The following is an 18,503-nucleotide window of genomic DNA, read 5'->3' on the forward strand; positions in this document are numbered from 1 at the left end:
GTCATCAGAAGATCCAACCATGGAAAACTTTAATTGTTCATCATATGCAAGAAAGTTGACTCATTGCATCAATACTGATGGAATTCATATTAGTAATCTAAATGAGTTTTAGATTATTATAAAACTGTACACAGATAAGAAACACAGTAATAGTTTTATGCAAGGTTTTTGAACCGTTGTTGACCCGGACGGTCGAACCGTTTGGCCCGGGAACCATTTAGACAATCGGTTTCATTTTACTCCAAACCTGGTCTTTGGCTAAAAACTGTTGAAAAAGTCAACAACCCGTTGATCTGGGTGGTTGAACCGTCAACCTGTTCAACAGTTTTGACTGTTTTTTTGTTTTTTTTTTAATTTGTTTGCCAGAACGGGCCGTCCGTTCGAACTGGACAATCAGACCGTCGACCCAAAAACTGGTGGCCAGAACGGGTTACAAGTTGATTGGTTACAAGTTTTTTTCCGGTATCATGTCTTTCCACTAGCACAGTCTGAAGTCTGAACCCATATAAGTATATCCCAATTCTCAAAATGCCATTATAATTTTTGTTAATATGTATAAATTTTATTATTTTAATAATCAATTTTTTACATTTATAGATAATATCCACTAAGAAGAGAATGTCTAAGATTAAGGATAGATATAATTATAACAAATAACTAGAGAATGGCATAGTGGTAGGTTTGTTGTAGTTTTTATACCAGAAAAGTCAACTAAGCAAATTTGAATTTGAAAAGATGCTTTGAATATAAGAGTTAGGAAAAACCTATGATGTTGGAAAGACATAATACTGGAAGGGGTTTGACCAATCAAAACCTTCCCGTTAATTTTGATAAATACCACTCGATTGGTTATTAGTTACTATTTGTACCTGTTTATTGGTTACAAGTGAATTCCCTTCGTTTCCTTATCTTTTCTTTTAAACCAAACACAGCCTAAAAGTTAATATTCAAATATATAAGAATTAATAAGAAAGATAGGAGTGAGGTATATTTGAATTTAAAAAGTTAAAGTAATTCATCATCGTCCAAGCCTTAGATTAATTATCCTAATTATATGGAGTGGGTTAAAATTAATGACAAAGTAATTGTAATAGCTAAATATAAAAAAAAAAAAAAAATAGGGTCTGACTATGATACTAGGTATAATATCTAAAAAAACTTATAATCAATCAACTGGTCTTAGTATGCATAAAAAAATTTCACATGGTTTTTATCGGTTGGCTTTTCTGCTATCATATCTTTCCAGCAACATAGATTTATCCGTGAGAGAAAATGTGAGGACGGATCAGAAAACCTAACATATCAGCCAATATGGATCCAACACAGACCTATACAGGACAATGTATAAGTCAATAGACTCAATACTATGGATACAGGTGGAACTCAATGGAGTTTCGACCATTCCACCCATGCTACTAAGTACTAACCTAAAAAATCAACACCACAAACCTTGTCTATATCAGCCACTTGGGCACATTCCTCCCCTCATTTATTTACCATAGGTTCAAAATATCACAACATTGGTTTTGTGACAACCAATATGTTTCGATTTGTGAACCCACTCATACACTGTTTATTGAGAGTTGGGGCCTTTTAACATGTCGAAATTGAAATATTAATACACTTTAGGCCTTGTTCGCTTTTCGATAAATTATTTACCTGGGTAAATGCAGTTACGTAGGTAAGTCTTTCTTGGAAAACACTTGGTAAGTGCATTTACCCATGTTCTTTTATTTCTCACGTAAATAGGGCAATGACCATTTTATCCATAAAAACTCATTACTAAAAATAGCATTTTTGTCCCTTTCAAGTGTTAGCAACTTTCCCCTTAGGTGAGAAAATAATTTACCCACCTAGGAGATGGGTACCACTTACCCGAAAAAATAAACTTTCCCTGATCCCCACATAAATCTGAAAAAAGAACATGGGGTTGTTGGTCAATGGGAACCAAAATCCCATTGACCAACTTTCCCCCTCTCAAAATCCGAAAAAAAATAACGCCCCCTTAATATCTTTATCCATAATGTAACATATCATTTAAAAAAAAAAAAAAAAGAGTCGTAACTAGAAACTATGGATATGTGCCTTGTTACTATCCACTGGAACCGGGTCTGGATATCCAGTTATTTTAGACAAATCAAATATGCCTAAGATAATATCTGGCATGCTTTGCTTTGAAAGAACTAATTCTAATGAAATTTGTGATTCATGAAAAATCATCTAAAATAATTTTTTTGGGGCTCAAAACCCATCCCAAGATTCTTTTGATACAGACTTTCAATCCATTAGCATACAATCCATCCAACTATACGTCTAAATATAATGCGTTTGTGAACATGTTTGCCCATTTATCCTTGTCATATAATTTGGTACCTACCTTGGCCTCACATCGATACAATCATACAACCATCCCAAAATTTAGTCCCTTCATTTGACATCTTTACAAAACCAGACTAGACCAGACCAGTTGAACCAGGAAATAGTTATGAGTCAGAGTCTGGTTTTAGAGCCCAAAACCATTCAACTGGGCTTCAGACTGGACGGTCGGACCATTTGAACAGGGAACTGGGAAGGAGTGGCCAAAGCAGTTCCATTTCCTGTCCGGTTTTCAAACCCATGGTAAAAATGTTTATGGTAGGGCAAGGACGGATCTAAGAGGTGAATTGGACCCAAACCCAATTGCAGTTAATAAAGCTTCACAGAACCACATATTGACAGATAGGATCTGACTTGGCACCATTTCTGCAACTTTGGGCTAATATGGAGGAACGGGATCTGCTCCTCACACATGGAAGCTATTATTGTCAAGGCGCCGTCCGACCCAGATATGGATATATTATCTCCAATCAAACTGACTGCACAAGGTGCGTACTGGGTGGTGGTTCTTCCAACGCCCAGCAAAAGTTGCTGTTTCTTTTGATTGGTGCGATGGAACTAGCCTGGATTTCGGAAAGATCACTCTCATGAAGTCATAAACGACATGGGTGGAAGTGGAACCCAAGGGCTCAGGCTGTAAATCAAAACTGATCTAATTACAGTGCCTAAAAACTCTGCTAATACAGTAAACAGGATATGCACTATTTAGACAAAAAAGGAATCCATAGCCAAGACCTGCTTGCAAACACAACGGGAATAGTAAAAGAACATGTAAAGAAAACCTCTTAACTCTTTAAAGTTTAAACACAAGTCTCAGAATAAGATAAGAGGCATAAATAAAAGGAAAAAAAGGGATGGAAACAAAGAAGAGAGCAAGAGGTTAAACGCTTTCAACAGGGAACATCTAATTTCTAAATACAAAATGGTTTTGAACATTTCAAAAAGAAAACTTGTACTCATTTACTACTACAACTAAGTGTGCCCCGTGCAAGTATAGATCTGCATCCAGTCCCCCCGAAACAGTGAATTTCAATTACCTATGCTTTCAGTTCGGGAAAATTTTGAGTGAGAAAACCATTTCCTGCAATCATGCATCAGTTCTAACTTCACAGAATAACTCTTTTTTTTCTGATTGGTTTTCACAAAATTATTCTTTGAGCAAGATTTTGGTCAAAAAAGCAGAATTCAGGATTGCCTATGTGGTTGGAGCTGCCTGTCGTAACTTTGCCTGCAAGATCGCCCCAGCTTCATCTGCTATACTTTTTTTCTTGGATGCAACCTGCATTCAAGTTTTATCTCAATTCTCAACACTGAGAGCATGACAACTTGCTTATTCAGATACTTGTGCATTATGCCCCGTAAATCTTTACATCAAATTCAAGTTCATCTGAATCTATCAATCTTAATGAATAAACACAAAATAAATAAATAAATAAATAACTTAGAGGTCCTTGTTCTGTCTAGCAATATCTTAACCACTGCTAGATTAATAGCACAGCTCTCCTTTTAGGTAGGGAAGCTAAATTCAGAATGCATGTGATGCAGGAGCAAAGTGGTGAGATATGGATTTTTTTCATGTATTCTTTTATCTCTGATCTTAGGGGCTTTTGGGTCATTCTACATAGTTGTCATATGTTACTTAAGGAAAGGTAATCTTGTAATTTCTCTTTTTTTTTAAATGATAAGGTATGTAAGTGAGGGTGGGCCAACTTCTATGGTATCCAACCCTATTTGATCAATCTCTTCTCTTATTCTCCTCTTTTCCTTCACACTTTCTATTGATTAAACCAAAATCTCACAGCATTTATATATTACAATTATAGTTTATTATGGTACCAGATCAGGTTTAGAACCCATTGGTCTCTTTTTCGCTCAGGTTCAACAGTTCATCTCAGTTCATATAGCATGGGTGTTTGAGAATACTGGCTGACAGTGCAGGGAAGTTTACCCCTTAATCAAGGATAATTTAAGGTGTTTTTAAGCATGATCAGGGAGCCCAATTAGTATGACACAAAGATTCAATACTTTTCCCATTTTTGTGAAAATCGGGTATGTTTAGATCTGGGTTTTCTGATCATGGAGGACAACAAGGTGATGCTTTATGTTTGGAGTCAATTGATATTGATCAAAGACCTTTTTATCTACTTAGAAATTGGAATCCCTTTATTATTTATTTATTTACTTGTTGTGATGGAATGAATTTTTTTATATTTTTTCTATGTATATTTTAATGTCATTTCCAGAAATATCTATTTTGGGGCTGTTTTTAGTGTTGTCTTGGTTGATGATTGCAATCAGACCCGATTTCCTTGATCTGAACCAAGCCTGTGTTGACCACTTCATCTGGGTCTATGACCACTATATCTACAAGGGGGCCTGAGAACGATAACATGCAGATTACCACCACCAAGCTTGATGAAACTAATTTTTTTGAGTGGACTCAATCTGTGAGTATATTTTGGTGGCAAAAGGGAAACTTGGCCACTTGACTGAGAAACTAAGAAGCTTGTTGAAGATGATACAATGTTGAAAGTGTGAGATAAGACAAAACATGATCATTATGTCTTGGTTGTAGAATTCCATTACTCATCAAATTAGTCCTGGTCTCCTTGGGACACCTGCACAGATTTGGAAAAGAGTGAATAAGACATTCACAAAAGAAGAATAGGGCAAAGATCTTCCAGCTTAGGCAAGACATTACTATGCTGCCTATGCTGCCTTACAAGCCTTATGGGAAGACTCAGATTGCTATAAGATACTACATTAGAGGAATGACCAGGATGCAACGCAATATAAAATTCTCAAAAATCAAAATCAAGAGTTTGAATTCTTAACGAATTCAGATTTTGAGATTATTAGAATGCAACTATTGGGAAGAAGAGACATCCCATCCATTGATGAGGGATATTCTATTATTCAGTAGGAGGCATCCAAAAGGGCTGTTATGAAGACTCAGACTGAGCACTCAAGACTTGCTTCTATGGCTAGTGGAAGCAAAACTTCAGGAAAGAAGCAAGTTGTGAGCAAGGAAGGCAAAGATAACTTGGTTGCTGACTATTTTATGGGAAAGAGGCCCACCAGGCATACTTGTTTCAAGTTGCATGGGTATCCTTCATGGTTCAAGTTACCAACTTTCAAAAAGTTGCAGTGCCCTTTTTGAAAGGTGGTAATGAGATGTATTATTATTCTGTGAAAAAAAGGGGAGGGTGAGGATCCCTCAACCACATATACAAAAAAGTGTGCCGATATATACAGATGATATGCATTCAGATCCTATATCAAAAAAAAAAAAAAAGTCAAAAGATAATGGACAGCCAATGATCATAAAAATAATTGGCTGGAACTCCCACAAAAATATTTGAGCGGCCAGCCCAGTTCTTCAGCATCCTTTCAACTCTACCGATAACTGCCTCCAACGGCTCAGGTTTGGATTCAAAAATTCTGTCTCCTCTCTTTCCAAACTACCCAACATTGTGTAAATGGGAGACAGCTCCAGAGAGTACCCCTTGGCTGAGGGTGGGGTGGGGGGGTGTCCAAGGTTAAGGGACAGACTGAAAATGAGAGAGAGGGAAGAGTGATCATGGAGGAAGGAGAGTTTATCATGACAACAAGCTGGAGAAGGACCTTGAAGGTTGAGGCTAAGCAGTTTCTTTTTGAAAGCTTTAGGGTGAAAGGGAAGAAAGCTCTCAAAATTAGAGAACTAAACAAGGTCATGGTATTACTGTCCGGGCAAGAAGCTGTAGTTTGGTTCCGGACATTCTTGGAGAAAGCAGTTCAGGTAAGTGGAAAGTTAGAGTGCAAGGAATCAAAAGAGATTACTGGTAGGAAATTTGTAGCAGAGAGGAGAAAGAACTCTAGAGGAAGGTTTGTGGCTTTGCTGGAGTTTTTTGGGGATAGGAAAAAAACAAATGGTTTGTTTTCCTGAAGGAAAGTTGGGGATTGGATGGAAAGAAGTGTCAAATGTTTTGAAGGACTTCTTTACCCGAGAGGGATTTGGAGAAGGTAGCAGCTCTGAGAAGGAAGAACATTTACAGGTAAGGATTGGAGTTGGTGGAGCTAGGAAACAAGAGCTTCAGTCGGAGGTTGCAGGCACACAAATTCTGGGTAAAGCAGCAATAGATTGCAGAATGATTTGCAATGAGCTCAAGAACGAGTGAGAGAAAAAGTTTATAGTAACTCCCACAGCACCTCCAAAAAACTGGAGGACAGTTGCAGAAGAGTTGTTAAAGAAGTTAAACTTGCACTGTACTATCATCTTAACCCCCTTTGAGTCTTGTAAGGCATTGCTTGAGGTAGTTGGAGAGGAGTTATAACTCTGTGCTTTGTGTTGTAAATTGAACTCAGCTTCTGTATCTATCACAAAATGGACACCTCATTCAAACTCTAAGGATCTACATGCAAGGGACAAAGTAATAATAAGGATTTTGGGTCTGCCATTTCATCTTTGGACCTCAGAGGTGTTTGATTTTATAGCTGCTCTGTGTAAGGCAAGATTGGAAGGTTCCTTTGTTGAAGACCTCCATTCAGCTGCAATTTGCTTGAGGAATGTGCATCTGGAAGATATCCCTCGTTCAGTAAAACTGATGGTCGATGGAGTGTTCTATGTAGCCTGGCTGGTTACAGCCATTGAAGTTGCCTTGTGGAGTGAGGGGAGAAGGAAAGAGGATGAGAAGGTTGAAGAAGAAAGGCTATGTGGAAGTAAGGGATTGGTGTATTCAAATCTGGCTGACATTTGCACTAAAATGGTATTCTTGGGAAAGGATATCTCTAAAGGAAAGTTCCAGCAACCAAGGGGAAAGAGCCATTAGGAGAAGAGAAAAAGGAGGTAAGCTACAGGTCTTATGCTCGGGTTCTGACAGAAACAGGTGGTAGGGAGAAGGCTACTCGACAAGTTTCACCAAATAAGAGGGGTTCTTGTCAAGGTGGAGAGTAAGGACTGAAACTTTCTTTAAAAAAGCAAGGGGGTAAGGTGGTAAGAGAAGAGGGCCATGTGGGCACAAGTAGAGAGGGAACTTGTCTTAGCCGCAGGGAGAGTTGTGCTAATGGGCCTAAAAAGAGTTTTATTGCAGCCCATAAGAGGGCAGTTGGGGTGGGCCGAGTTACATCAAAATCCGATTCTCAACAGGCCCCTAAAGGTGTGTTTGGGTCCAGCCCGGTCAGCCCTTTTAATTTTAAGTCATGTGACCACGTGGGTCATTTAAAGGGACTGATGATGGACACTAAATTTGGTCCATCATCTTCTCCAATTCGAAGGGATGCAGGGAGGGGAGGTCCTGGGAGTTTCAGCTCGTTGCAGTGGAGACCTGTGTCAGCATCGGAGCTGGGCTCACCAGAAAGACGTAATCCAAGAAACAAAAGAGCCGGTTTAACAGGGGGTGTAGCAGAGGAGGACGATTTTCTGGAACTCAGTTAGGATGATTCTGAGTTTGACGAATCTGAAACTTCAAGTATTGGGAGTGTTCGGCCAGAGAAATCCCTTGGGTTTCAAGGGGATGAAAGTTTCAGCACAGAGCAGCTTTTCTTGGAGGAAGACGAAGGCAAAAAAGATGACGGTGAGACTGTTATCATCTCCTCTAAAGCCAACTTGGAGGTGGGTAGGAAAGAAGAGATGCCAACCAACCTAGGTATTGGACACTGCCTGGGGGATCCGGAAGCTATCTCAAGGTCTCAACAGGTGCAGGGTGGTGCAGTTTTGGTTTCCAACTGTTTTTCTAAGCAAAGCAGGGGTGTAACCAGTAAGGGGGCGTCGACTTCTCAAGTTCATCCGCCCTTTCAACCTCAGTCTAACACTGAACCTCTGGAAACTGTTTTTTGTAGGTATAGTCCCAAGACAAAAACCTTCTATGGTAGTCCTTCATCAAAACCCTCCTCTCCAGGTATGTTAGTCTTTGATTTTAAGAATACTAATGAGTCTTCTGTGAGTGCAACAGATTTTATCCAGTCCCTTCCATTGTCTGCCACATTCCAGCAGGTTCTGATTAGAGATAAGGAATGAATAAGGGTTTAATGTAGGGTGTATGGAGGCTGAATGGAAGGCACAAGGTGATAAAATCTAGGATTTAGTCTGCAATTCCTTTGAGGAGCTGACTAGAAGAGAGGCAGAAGATGGTTACACTGAGGAAGACTTGAATCTACAGGAGTCTAGCCAAAGAAAAGGGAATGAAAAGAATGAGGATGAGGGAATGGGCAAGCAACCGATGAATCAAGTGGCTAAAGAGATGGGACTAAAACTGAAAGAAGTAGTGAGTGTTGGAGCGTATTCCAAAAAGAAAGGAAAGAAAGAAAAAGATCGTCCAAGAAAGAGGAAGCTTTCGAAGGTAGAAAGATTAACCCTTCAGATTTGAAAATATGTGGTTAACACATCCAGACTTTACCCTCAAGGTTAAAGAGTGGTGGAGTGAAAAAGTGGTGGGTACCCTTGGGAGGGGTGTCAAATTTCACAGGAAAATTCAAAGGCTAAAAGGTAAAATTAAAGAGTGAAACAGGGAGCATTTTGGGAGAGTGGAGGAGAAGAAAATAATTGTTATTTCCCATATTGAATTTTTGGATGAAAAATGACACAACTCTCTCTAAGAAGAAGAAAGAACCTTAAGATGGACTCTAAAGGAGTTGGAAGGGATGTGCTGGAGACAAAAATCAAGACATCAATGGATTAAGGAAGGGGATGATAATACTAAATTTTTCCATGCAATCACTAATGGAAGAAGGAGAAAAAACTTCATGGAAAAGTTAGAGATCAATCGCGAAGTTGTGGATGATCAAGAGGAGATTGCTAATGTTGTCACGAATCATTTCAGGGCAGTTTACAAAAGACAGGGGGATGTGAGGCTTAGAGTGGAAGTGGATGGGTTAGAGTGGCCTAGATTGGACTCAGAGGTGACAAATCAGTTGGAAAAGGATTTTGAATTGGAAGAAATAAAGGAAGTTGTGTTTTCAATGGATAGATCTAAAGCTCCTGGACCTGACGGTTTCACTATGGCTTTCTTTCAGGATTGTTGGGATATCATCAAGTTAGATTTGTTGGCTATATTTGAGGAGTTTGCGGAGACTCACTTTATAAGTCCATGAATCAATTCCACCTTCCTGGCTTTGATCCCTAAAAAGGGAGAGGTTGCTCAACCAAAAGACTTTAGGCCCATCAATCTAGTGACTAGCATTTATAAAATTTTGGCCAAAGTGTTGCCGTTAAGGTTAAAATCAGCCCTGCCAACTTTAATAAGCCAATCACAAGGGGCCTTTATTCAAGGAAGACAGATCATAGATCAAATCTTGATAGCAAATGAATGTGTGGAGGACTTCAAGAGAAGGGGGAAGAAAGGTTTTGTATGTAAACTAGACTTAGAGAAAGCGTATGACATGGTCGATTGGTCTTTTTTGTTGGAATCCCTGAGGAATTTTGGATTCGGAGAAAAGTGGTGTGGCTGGACTGAGGTTGTTTTAAAAACTTGTCATTTTTCAGTTTTAGTTAACAGAGTGGTTAGAAACTTCTTTCCAGCCTCTAGAGGGCTGAGACAAGGGGATACTCTTTCTCCTTTCCTTTTCACCTTGGTAGCCGATGTGTTTAGTAGGCTCGTTTCGGGAGCTAATGGGTTGGATATGTTTAGAGGATGGAGGGTAGAAAGAGAGGGCATTGTGGTGTCACACTTGCAATTTGCGGATGATACAATCATTTTTTGAGTCTGGAGATCCCTCAAAGGCTAGAAACTTGAAAGGAGTAACAAGGTTGTTTGAATGTGTGTCGAAGATGAAGGTCAATTTTGAAAAGAGTTGTGTAGTGGGGGTAAATTTGGAAACGGAAGAGTTGGCTAAGGCAGCAAAGTCCTTAGGTTGATATCTAGCTAGCCCTTGAAGTACTTAGGTATGCCTCTAGGAGATAATCCAAGAGAAGGAAGATTTTGGAATTTGATCGTAGAAAAATGCACAAAGAAGCTAGTAGTTTGGAAGAGAAACTACATTTCCCTCGGGGGTCGGATCACTTTAATTAGAGCTACTCTTGTGAACTTGCCAATTTACCTTCTTTCCGTCTTTAGAATGCCACAAAAGGTGATTTTGGAGGTAGAGAAAGTCATAAGGGATTTATTGTGGGGGTTAGGGGAAGGGAGGAAGGATCATGTGGTTAGGTGGGAAATAGTATGTAGGAGGAAGGAGCAGAGGGGTTGGGGATTAGACAATCTAAGGAAGAAAAATACAGCATTAGTGGGTAAATGGTTGTGGAGGTGGCCTCTAGAAAGGGAGAGGCTTTGGCATAAAGTGGTAAGGAGCATGCATGGTGCGGTAGACAACGGATGGGATGCTGGTGTATCTCGGCATGCTACGCTGAAATCCCCATGGAAGGCTATTCATAGTATTCTTCCCGTTTTCCTGAAGGATGTTTGGATTGGTGACTATGCCCTCAAGGACCTCTTTCCCTCCTTGTATTCCATCTCGTGTTTTAAAAACGAGCCAATTCAAAGGTTTGTATCCTCTTCCTCTTCCTCTTCTTCTGGCATAAACTGGAATCTAGGCTTTAGAAGAGACTTGAGAGATTCTAAGTTTGACCAGGTTGCTTTGCTCCTTAAAACCATTGATTTCGTTTGCTTGGACCCTCCTTCTGTAGATTCCCGTATTTGGAAGCCTTTACCTTCGGGTTCCTTTTCTTGTGCTTCCTTCTTTGCTTCCTTGTGCTCCTCTCCTTTGCCTCAACCTTTTCATAGCAAGGAAGTTTGGTCCAAACCCGTCCCTCCTAAAGTTGGAGCCCTTTGTTGGAAAGTCTCCCTCGGGAAAATCAACACTTTGGTGTGAACTGTGTGGGAGGAACGAAATGCTAGAATCTTTAATGACAAGGAGAGGGATCAAACTTGTGTGTTTGAAAGCATCTTATGTAGGGCCATAAGTTGGGAAAAATCCTTGGATTTGTTCTCCTCCTACACTTTTGAAGACATAAAGAGAAATTGGGAACAACTGGCTAAAAGTTCTGCAGTCAGAAGCAAGCCCGTGGTGGATTGGACGTCTCCTGATGCAGGCGTCATTAAACTAAATTTTGATGGCAGTAGTTTGGGCAACCTGGGGCCTTCTGGAATAGGGGGAGTCTTTAGAAATGAAGAAGGTCAGATTGTAGCTCTATTTTCTGGTCCTATAGGGTGGGGAGACTCAGTAAATGCAGAATTCCAAGCTGTGTTACCAGGAGCAGAATATGCAAGAGAGTTGGCAGTGGAGCATTTAATGATTGAAGGTGATTCCAAATTGGTTGTTGGATGGCTAAAAGAACCAGAGATGGCAGCCTGGCCGTACAGGGGGACTTTGAGATGATTCAAGTGGCTGACTTCAAATATTTCAGTCACAGTTCAATGGGAAAGAAGATCGGCAAATGGGCTGGCAGACCTCCTAGCTAAACAAGGAGTGCATAGGAATCAGCTCTTTTGGGCTCAATTGTAAGCTTTATGATGTAGTTAGGAGGCTGCACCCGGCGCCTCTTAATGGGGAATTGTATGATGTATACTTAGTTCTTTAATCAATAAAATTATCATTTTCATTATCTATCAAAAAAAAGAGAGTACCCCTTGGCTGATAACAAATCGATCATCCAAGAAGAGAGTAAACCAGAAGCAGATCATGGAAGGACCCCTTATTCAATCACATTCCTCCAATTTTTCCCTACCACCAGATTTAGGTATTGAATATGGAAGGTTTTTTTTTTAATAAAACCCTGGCAAAAGAGCAACCTAGCAAATCTCCTAAGACTAAATAATCCAGATTCCAGTCAGAAGGCTGAGAATCTTATATCCTTTCATTATGACCTTGAATCGCCAACCAAACAGCTGTTTGATTTCCTTCTCTATGCATGTGGCTATACAATACTTTGATCCAATCTTCCTGCATTCGTTGAGGATGGATTGGCACCTCCATGCTGGTTGGCCCGAACCTCGTAAAGTTCTATTATCATCTTTGAATCTCCCTTGACGACGACTCAATCAATCCATAAGGATTTGGCTAGCTAGTGGGCCTCATTTCTGGTACTGTTATAGAAGATATACCTATTGGACCTGCAATAACTTTAATTTCTGCTACTGTAATAGAAGATATGGAAGTTATATCAGCGCTTAACAAGGTACCAAACCTAACTGGCCAGGAAAGCAATATTCTACCTCTTATCAGCCCTTACCATTCCTATTCCAGATTTGCCTGGATTAACAAAAGTGAAACCATCAAAATTTAGTTTTAGTCTGACCTCTTCATGGGGAAACCAGTTAACAGGTCTTGGTTGGATCCAGTTTGATGTTCCTGTCATGATGTTCCAGCCGCTAATAAGATCATTCATTGATGGATCCTTAAATTCATCACACACCAACACCCAATAAGCTATTCTCATTTCTTACTTTAATCAGCCGAATCAAAGACTCCACAGTGTTTTTTATTATAAAACATTCAAGCATTCCTTTCGCACCAAATGCTCCACAAAATAGCAGCATTTGTACTATTGACAATTCCATAAAAATCTCATTCTTTTAGTAATGATAACTAGTTACATTTTGCACAAAAAGGTCCTTGATACATTGTAGAACTGTCCATGACATACCATACAAGGATAGGAAGTGATCCCACACTTGAGATGCTTATCAATTGTCAATAAGAACATTGTCCAAAGCCACCATATCAATAAGTCTATCCCAATGATTTCACAGTAATGCAACCATTTCTGTGTTCCTTTGACAATCTCATGTCAGGCCTATCCAAGATAGTCTCCACTGTTTGAAGCTTAGACAACAATTGCACACATTCCTCCACTTCTCTGTCAAAAAGAGGTCTTTTAAATTTGGGATACCACACATCCATGCCTTACCTCACCTCAAAACATTCATTAATTGTAATATTTGTATCACTTAACTTAAAAAGCTTTGGACAGAATTCATGGAAATCAATGCAACCATTTCTGTGTTCCTTTGGCAATCTCATGTCAGACCTATCCAAAATGATCTCCGCTGTTTGAAGCTTAGACAACAATTGCACACACTCCTCTACTTCTCTGTCAAAAAGAGGTCTTTCAAATTTGGGATACCACCTATCCAGGCCTTGCCTCAGCTCAAAACATTCATTAATTGTAATATTTGTATCACTTAACCTGAAAAGCTTTGGACAGAAATCATGGAAACCCATTCCCCCTAGATATAAGCTGAAAAAGTGTATTTAAGAAAAAAAAGAGCAAAAAACTCTGCAGGCTTTGCGGCCCAAAAGTGGTTCACTAGTTGGGAATGGCATTGTCTTATTGTAACAAAGTCCTGAATTATTTGAATTAGTTAATTAAAAATGTCAAACAAGATTACCACCAAGGCACCAAGCATGCAATCTCATATTTGGTTGGTTATATCCTCAATTTCAAATAATCAAATTATAAACTTCTAGTGTCTGGAGTTGCCAATTGACCAGTATTAGGCATGGTTCCTTTACACAGTCTATGGTGTATGTAACACAGTTAAAACAATTGTAGGTGTAGGCCCTGAATGGTTCAACTATTTCTCATGATAAACTTAGTAGTTAATGGACAATGAGATAAAGAAAATATAAGGCATCAAATGAACTAAATAAAGGCAGCTCACACAGTACCAAACTAAAATGAAGTTTTCAAGTAAGTGTGTACCTCAATAAGTTGGTCGTAGTTAGATTTCAGTAGGTTGATCTTCCGGTCACAATAGTCTTTGCCTTCAGCTATTGTTTTCTGATCCAATCATAAAAATGGAAAAAAATTTAAATTTAAAAAAAAAAATCAGACAAGCAACTTATAAGAGTACAAGTAGAGAAAGAACTAAAATAAATAGATGATAGTTCTATAATTACCTATAACTTTTTACATGATTTAAGGATGGAATTTTGGTGAGACAGAGATTTTCTAGGAGGCTTGGGCCACAAAGCTTGTATACTTGTTACATACTTTCCCCTATGTTTTCTTCTTTTTTAAGGAACTTTATTACTGACAAAAGAAAAGAACGGTGATGCATTTGCTTTTTCCAATGAAGAGAAACTTCATTGAAAGAAAAATGCAAGAGACTTTTCTTTCTTTCCTCATTGCATGTTTTAGCCCTGTTTTTGGAATGATATGTCACCAGCATTGTTGTCCAAACTCCAAACTTTTGTTTTTTACAAGTTACAACAGAAACTAGCCACACAAGGACTAGACAGGGCACAAAGCCAAGTGACTCCAAATGGACTAAGACCTAAGCAAATCAGGTACATTCAGGTGCTTAAAGTCAGGAGTTACAGACACCCAAGAAATCAGCTTGCTGACCACCTGCTGCACTACCTCATCGGTGCTCTTTGTCTTGTTGTCCAAACTTGTCCTTTCTTCATTGCATTTGCCTTTTTGGAAGCTTATAATTAAATCCATACTTTGCTCTTCTTTTCAAAAAAGTGTTGTCAAAACTCATCAAATAATTTTTCCAATCTCTTTTCTTTTTTATTTGCCTAGAGCTTGGTGTAGGCATTGCCCAGCTACCTTTTTTTTTTTGATAAATAACATCAGTTCCATTAAAATAATGAATAGATACAAGAATATCCCCTTAGAGGCGCGAGGAGCAGCCTCTCCAAACAGCAAATACACAAACTACAACAGAGAAAACATGAATGTTGGAATTAAAACAATAGTTACAATTGTGCCCAGAACAATGTTTCCCTATTTATCCCTTTTTTTTCCAAGACATCAGCAAAAGCATTAGCTGATCTCTCAACCGATTGTACTGTTATAGACATATTTCTTGTCAGCCATTTGAATTTCTTTAACTCATTTTTGTAGCCCCAAGTGACATCCTCCGGATTATTTAACCAGTCCACCACTGTCTTAGAGTCTCCTTCAATCAGAAGCTGCTCCACGCCCACTTCTTTTGCAAGAAGTATTTCTTGTATTGCAGCTAGCAGTTCTGCCCGGATAGAGTTCCCAACTCCTAAAGGGCCAGAGTAGATTAAGACAACCTCTCCAGCCTCATTCCTCAATACACCTCCCATCCCAGAGGGAACCGGGCTACCCTGGCTACTCCCATCAAAATTCAGCTTCAAAGAACCAAGAGGAGGGGGGACCCAGCTAGTCATTGCCCTTCCCTTGTAGGAGGAACAGCTTGCTACCAACTTCCAATCCTTCCAACAATCAGTAAAAGTAAAATGGTTAAATAATTCTAGAGTCTTTAACCAATGTAAAGACCTGAACAAAATGCAGTCCTTTAAGGTTTGACTGCTTCTTCCTTTTTCTTGAAGATTCTAGCATTACTTTCTTCCCATACTGTCCATAACAATGCTGCTCATGAGCATCTCCACATTTTCCTTCCTCTTTTATGGGGCCAAGAGAAGAAAGAAGGGTTAAAGATTGTGCTTACTTCTGCTAGCATATCCCAACTAGACCCAAACAAAGATAGAAGCCAAGCCCAGAGCTTTGCAGTGACACTACAAAATAAAAATAGATGATTACAATCCTCACCATGACATCTGCAAAGAATGCACTAGTTTGGTGAAATACAAAGGACGGGTCTTCTCTTTTGTAGGTTGTCCATCGTGTTTACTTTACCATGCCACACTTCCCAACACAAAGCCATAACCTTGGGGGGGACCGGCCTACACCAGACTTCTTTGAAAGGGAAACTCTGATGAGAGGGAGATTGGCAGAGGAACTTGAAAAATGAACCACAAGAAAAAGACCCTTTGGGGTGAATGGCCCAAATCCTTTTTATCAGGTTTACTTTACCATTTCCCAGCTACCTTAACCCACATATTTCCTAATATTTCCATGACATATTTCTATTTCCAGGGTACGACACAAAATATTATAGGAATCAACATCTCCCCAACTAAAACTATCAGTGCTATGTGCTAGTACACGTGATGGTAGTACAACATAAGTGGGCAACAATATTGTAGATAATGTGAAGTGGCAGTAATGCAGTATTATTTCCAACCTAATGGACACAATTACCACTTTATGCCAGCTCAAATTCTTTTCATACATGATGATAAGTCTTAGATTTTGGACAAAGTTTCTGGGTCTGTTTGAAGCTCAGTTCTGTTTCCCAGAAAATCTGCTAGCAGTGCTTCAGAGTTGGCATTTGAAGGGTCTCTCTAAAGAAGGCAATATCATTTGGGGAGTAGGACCAGCATTAATGGTTTGGACAATATGGATGGAAAGAAACAAAAAACTGTTTGAAAATATGTATGTTTCAGAGGAAAATTTATGTAAAGGATTTTGGGGTAGGATGTACTCATGGGAACACATAAAGTTTTCAAGAATAGTTCTTATAGCTCTTTTTGTAATTCTGGAGCTCTTTTTGTATCTATGCACACAGGGTAATCAATTTAGAAGATGTACGGCTTTTGATTGGGCACTGCACAGCTCCTTGTTGTGCAGATTTGGCTTTGCTTTTTGTCTAATATATTACATCACCTTTTTTTTTCTCAAAAGGTTATCAGTAATCACAGGTATAAAGGACTTCAGTAATAAAATCACTTAGTTGTATGCAATTGGTTAAGATTCCCACTGAAACTACTAGTAACAAACTTAACCACAAAAAATAAGTATGATATCTTTTATTTATGCTGCAGCAACGTAATTTTGTATTTCTAAAGCTGCATGCTTATAAACCGGACCAGAGATCTGAAAAGTTTTCTCTGTACTTAAAAAGATTCTCAGTTTAAAAGTAGTAGAGTTCTGGTACAATATTTGAAACCCTAAACCCTAGTAAACATCAAGAAACGAAAAAAAAAAATCAAGAAGAGTTTCATAAATAAAGGGTGAAGATTATTACTTTAGGACTTGAGTAAGAAGGGTAACTAAATAATGTTGTAAACGAATCAACCACGAAGCAGCAAAAACCCGAAGAACCAAAGGAACTTAAGCAATGGTAAACTACAATATACGAATCTACCAACTAACCTCAATGAAATACCCAGTGCCAACATCGACTAAAACTTTATCGGCATCGTCAAGCGTCCCGGGAACATATAGAGAAGCCGTAAGCGGCACTAGCATTTTCTTCCCTATATCCAATTTCAAAAATCAAATAACAACCTTGGAATCGCCGGAAATCAAAAGAACAAAAACAGACTGAAGATTGGAGTACTGGTTATATGCGAGGGAGAGAAAGAGAGAGAGCGAACAAAACCTTGGGGACGGAGTGAAAGATCATGAAGAGCGTTGGAAGCTATCTCGAGACGAACAGTAGCAGTTCTGATGTTGTTCAAGCTGTCTTGGAGCAGATTCACCTCTAGATCAGATTGTTCTTTTAAAGCTTTTAGCTGCTCCAGACTCATCTTCTCCATCTCTGGAACCCTAATAGCGCTTGCTCCTACTTTTGAAGCCATGGATGCTCTCTCTCTCTCTCTCTCTCTCTCTCTCTCTCTCTCTCTCTCTCTCCCTGCTAATTGTTTAAAGGTTTGGACTTTGGAGTTGCCTCTCTGTGTCAAAGCCTCAAAAGGTGCTAATTGTTGATCCCTCTCACTCCGTCTGAACCGTGGCGAGGCGTGGAATTGTAGAAGATGTTGATAAAGAATGGGCAGACCGCTTTAACAGCTGAAACCCCTATAGCTCAGTGGTAGAATGTCGATTTTGTAAAGTGAAGGTCTGTAATTCGATCCTGCATGGGGGCAGTTTTTGTTCATTTTATAAGAAATTAAAATCATATTTGTACGAGAGAACAATCGGATTCTACTTTCTTTTTTTATTTGTTATAAGGGATTTCCTTTGACTTTTGCCAAAGAAACCAGATATTCGTTATGAGATCATTTTTTAAGGCTCACTTCGAAAAATCTGCAAATACAATTATACAAATATAATAGGGGTGGCAAATGAGTGGGTTGGGTTTGGGCGTGGGTTGAGTATCAATCCACTCATATTGACCCACTAACCCATCTATCACCACCCATTTGACCCTCTGTTTCAAATTAAAATTTTTTTAATTGCATAAAAACAAATAATTATATATTTCTCAACAAAAAAACATAAAAAGTTCAATCTTTTCAAATAAAAATAAAAATGCATAAGAATACAATAAATAAATAAATAAATAAATATATATATATATATATATATTCATGTAAAACATGTAGATTATGGAAAAAACATAGGAAATAATAAAAATTTAAATACAATTATAAAAGAGAAGTTGTAAAAAGCATCG

At 38.8% G+C, this 18,503-nt stretch overlaps 1 protein-coding gene across 1 annotated transcript; it reads right to left on the bottom strand.

Moving 5' to 3' along the window:
• Positions 1-3,133: 3,133 nt before the first annotated feature.
• Positions 3,134-18,126, bottom strand: PFD5 (prefoldin 5). Its single transcript, XM_088975425.1, has 4 exons — positions 17,490-18,126; positions 17,261-17,364; positions 13,991-14,068; positions 3,134-3,655 (listed from the first exon to the last, which is right to left on the bottom strand). The coding sequence occupies exons 1-4, from the start codon at positions 17,686-17,688 to the stop codon at positions 3,572-3,574; spliced, it is 465 nt and encodes a 154-aa protein (XP_088831551.1). The 5' UTR covers positions 17,689-18,126; the 3' UTR covers positions 3,134-3,571.
• Between the last annotated feature and the right edge of the window lie 377 nt (positions 18,127-18,503).

The sequence above is a fragment of the Nelumbo lutea genome, chromosome 3 (genome assembly GCF_056320005.1).
Source record: "Nelumbo lutea isolate HS-2025 chromosome 3, American lotus-T2T, whole genome shotgun sequence".
Taxonomy (NCBI): Eukaryota; Viridiplantae; Streptophyta; class Magnoliopsida; order Proteales; family Nelumbonaceae; genus Nelumbo; species Nelumbo lutea.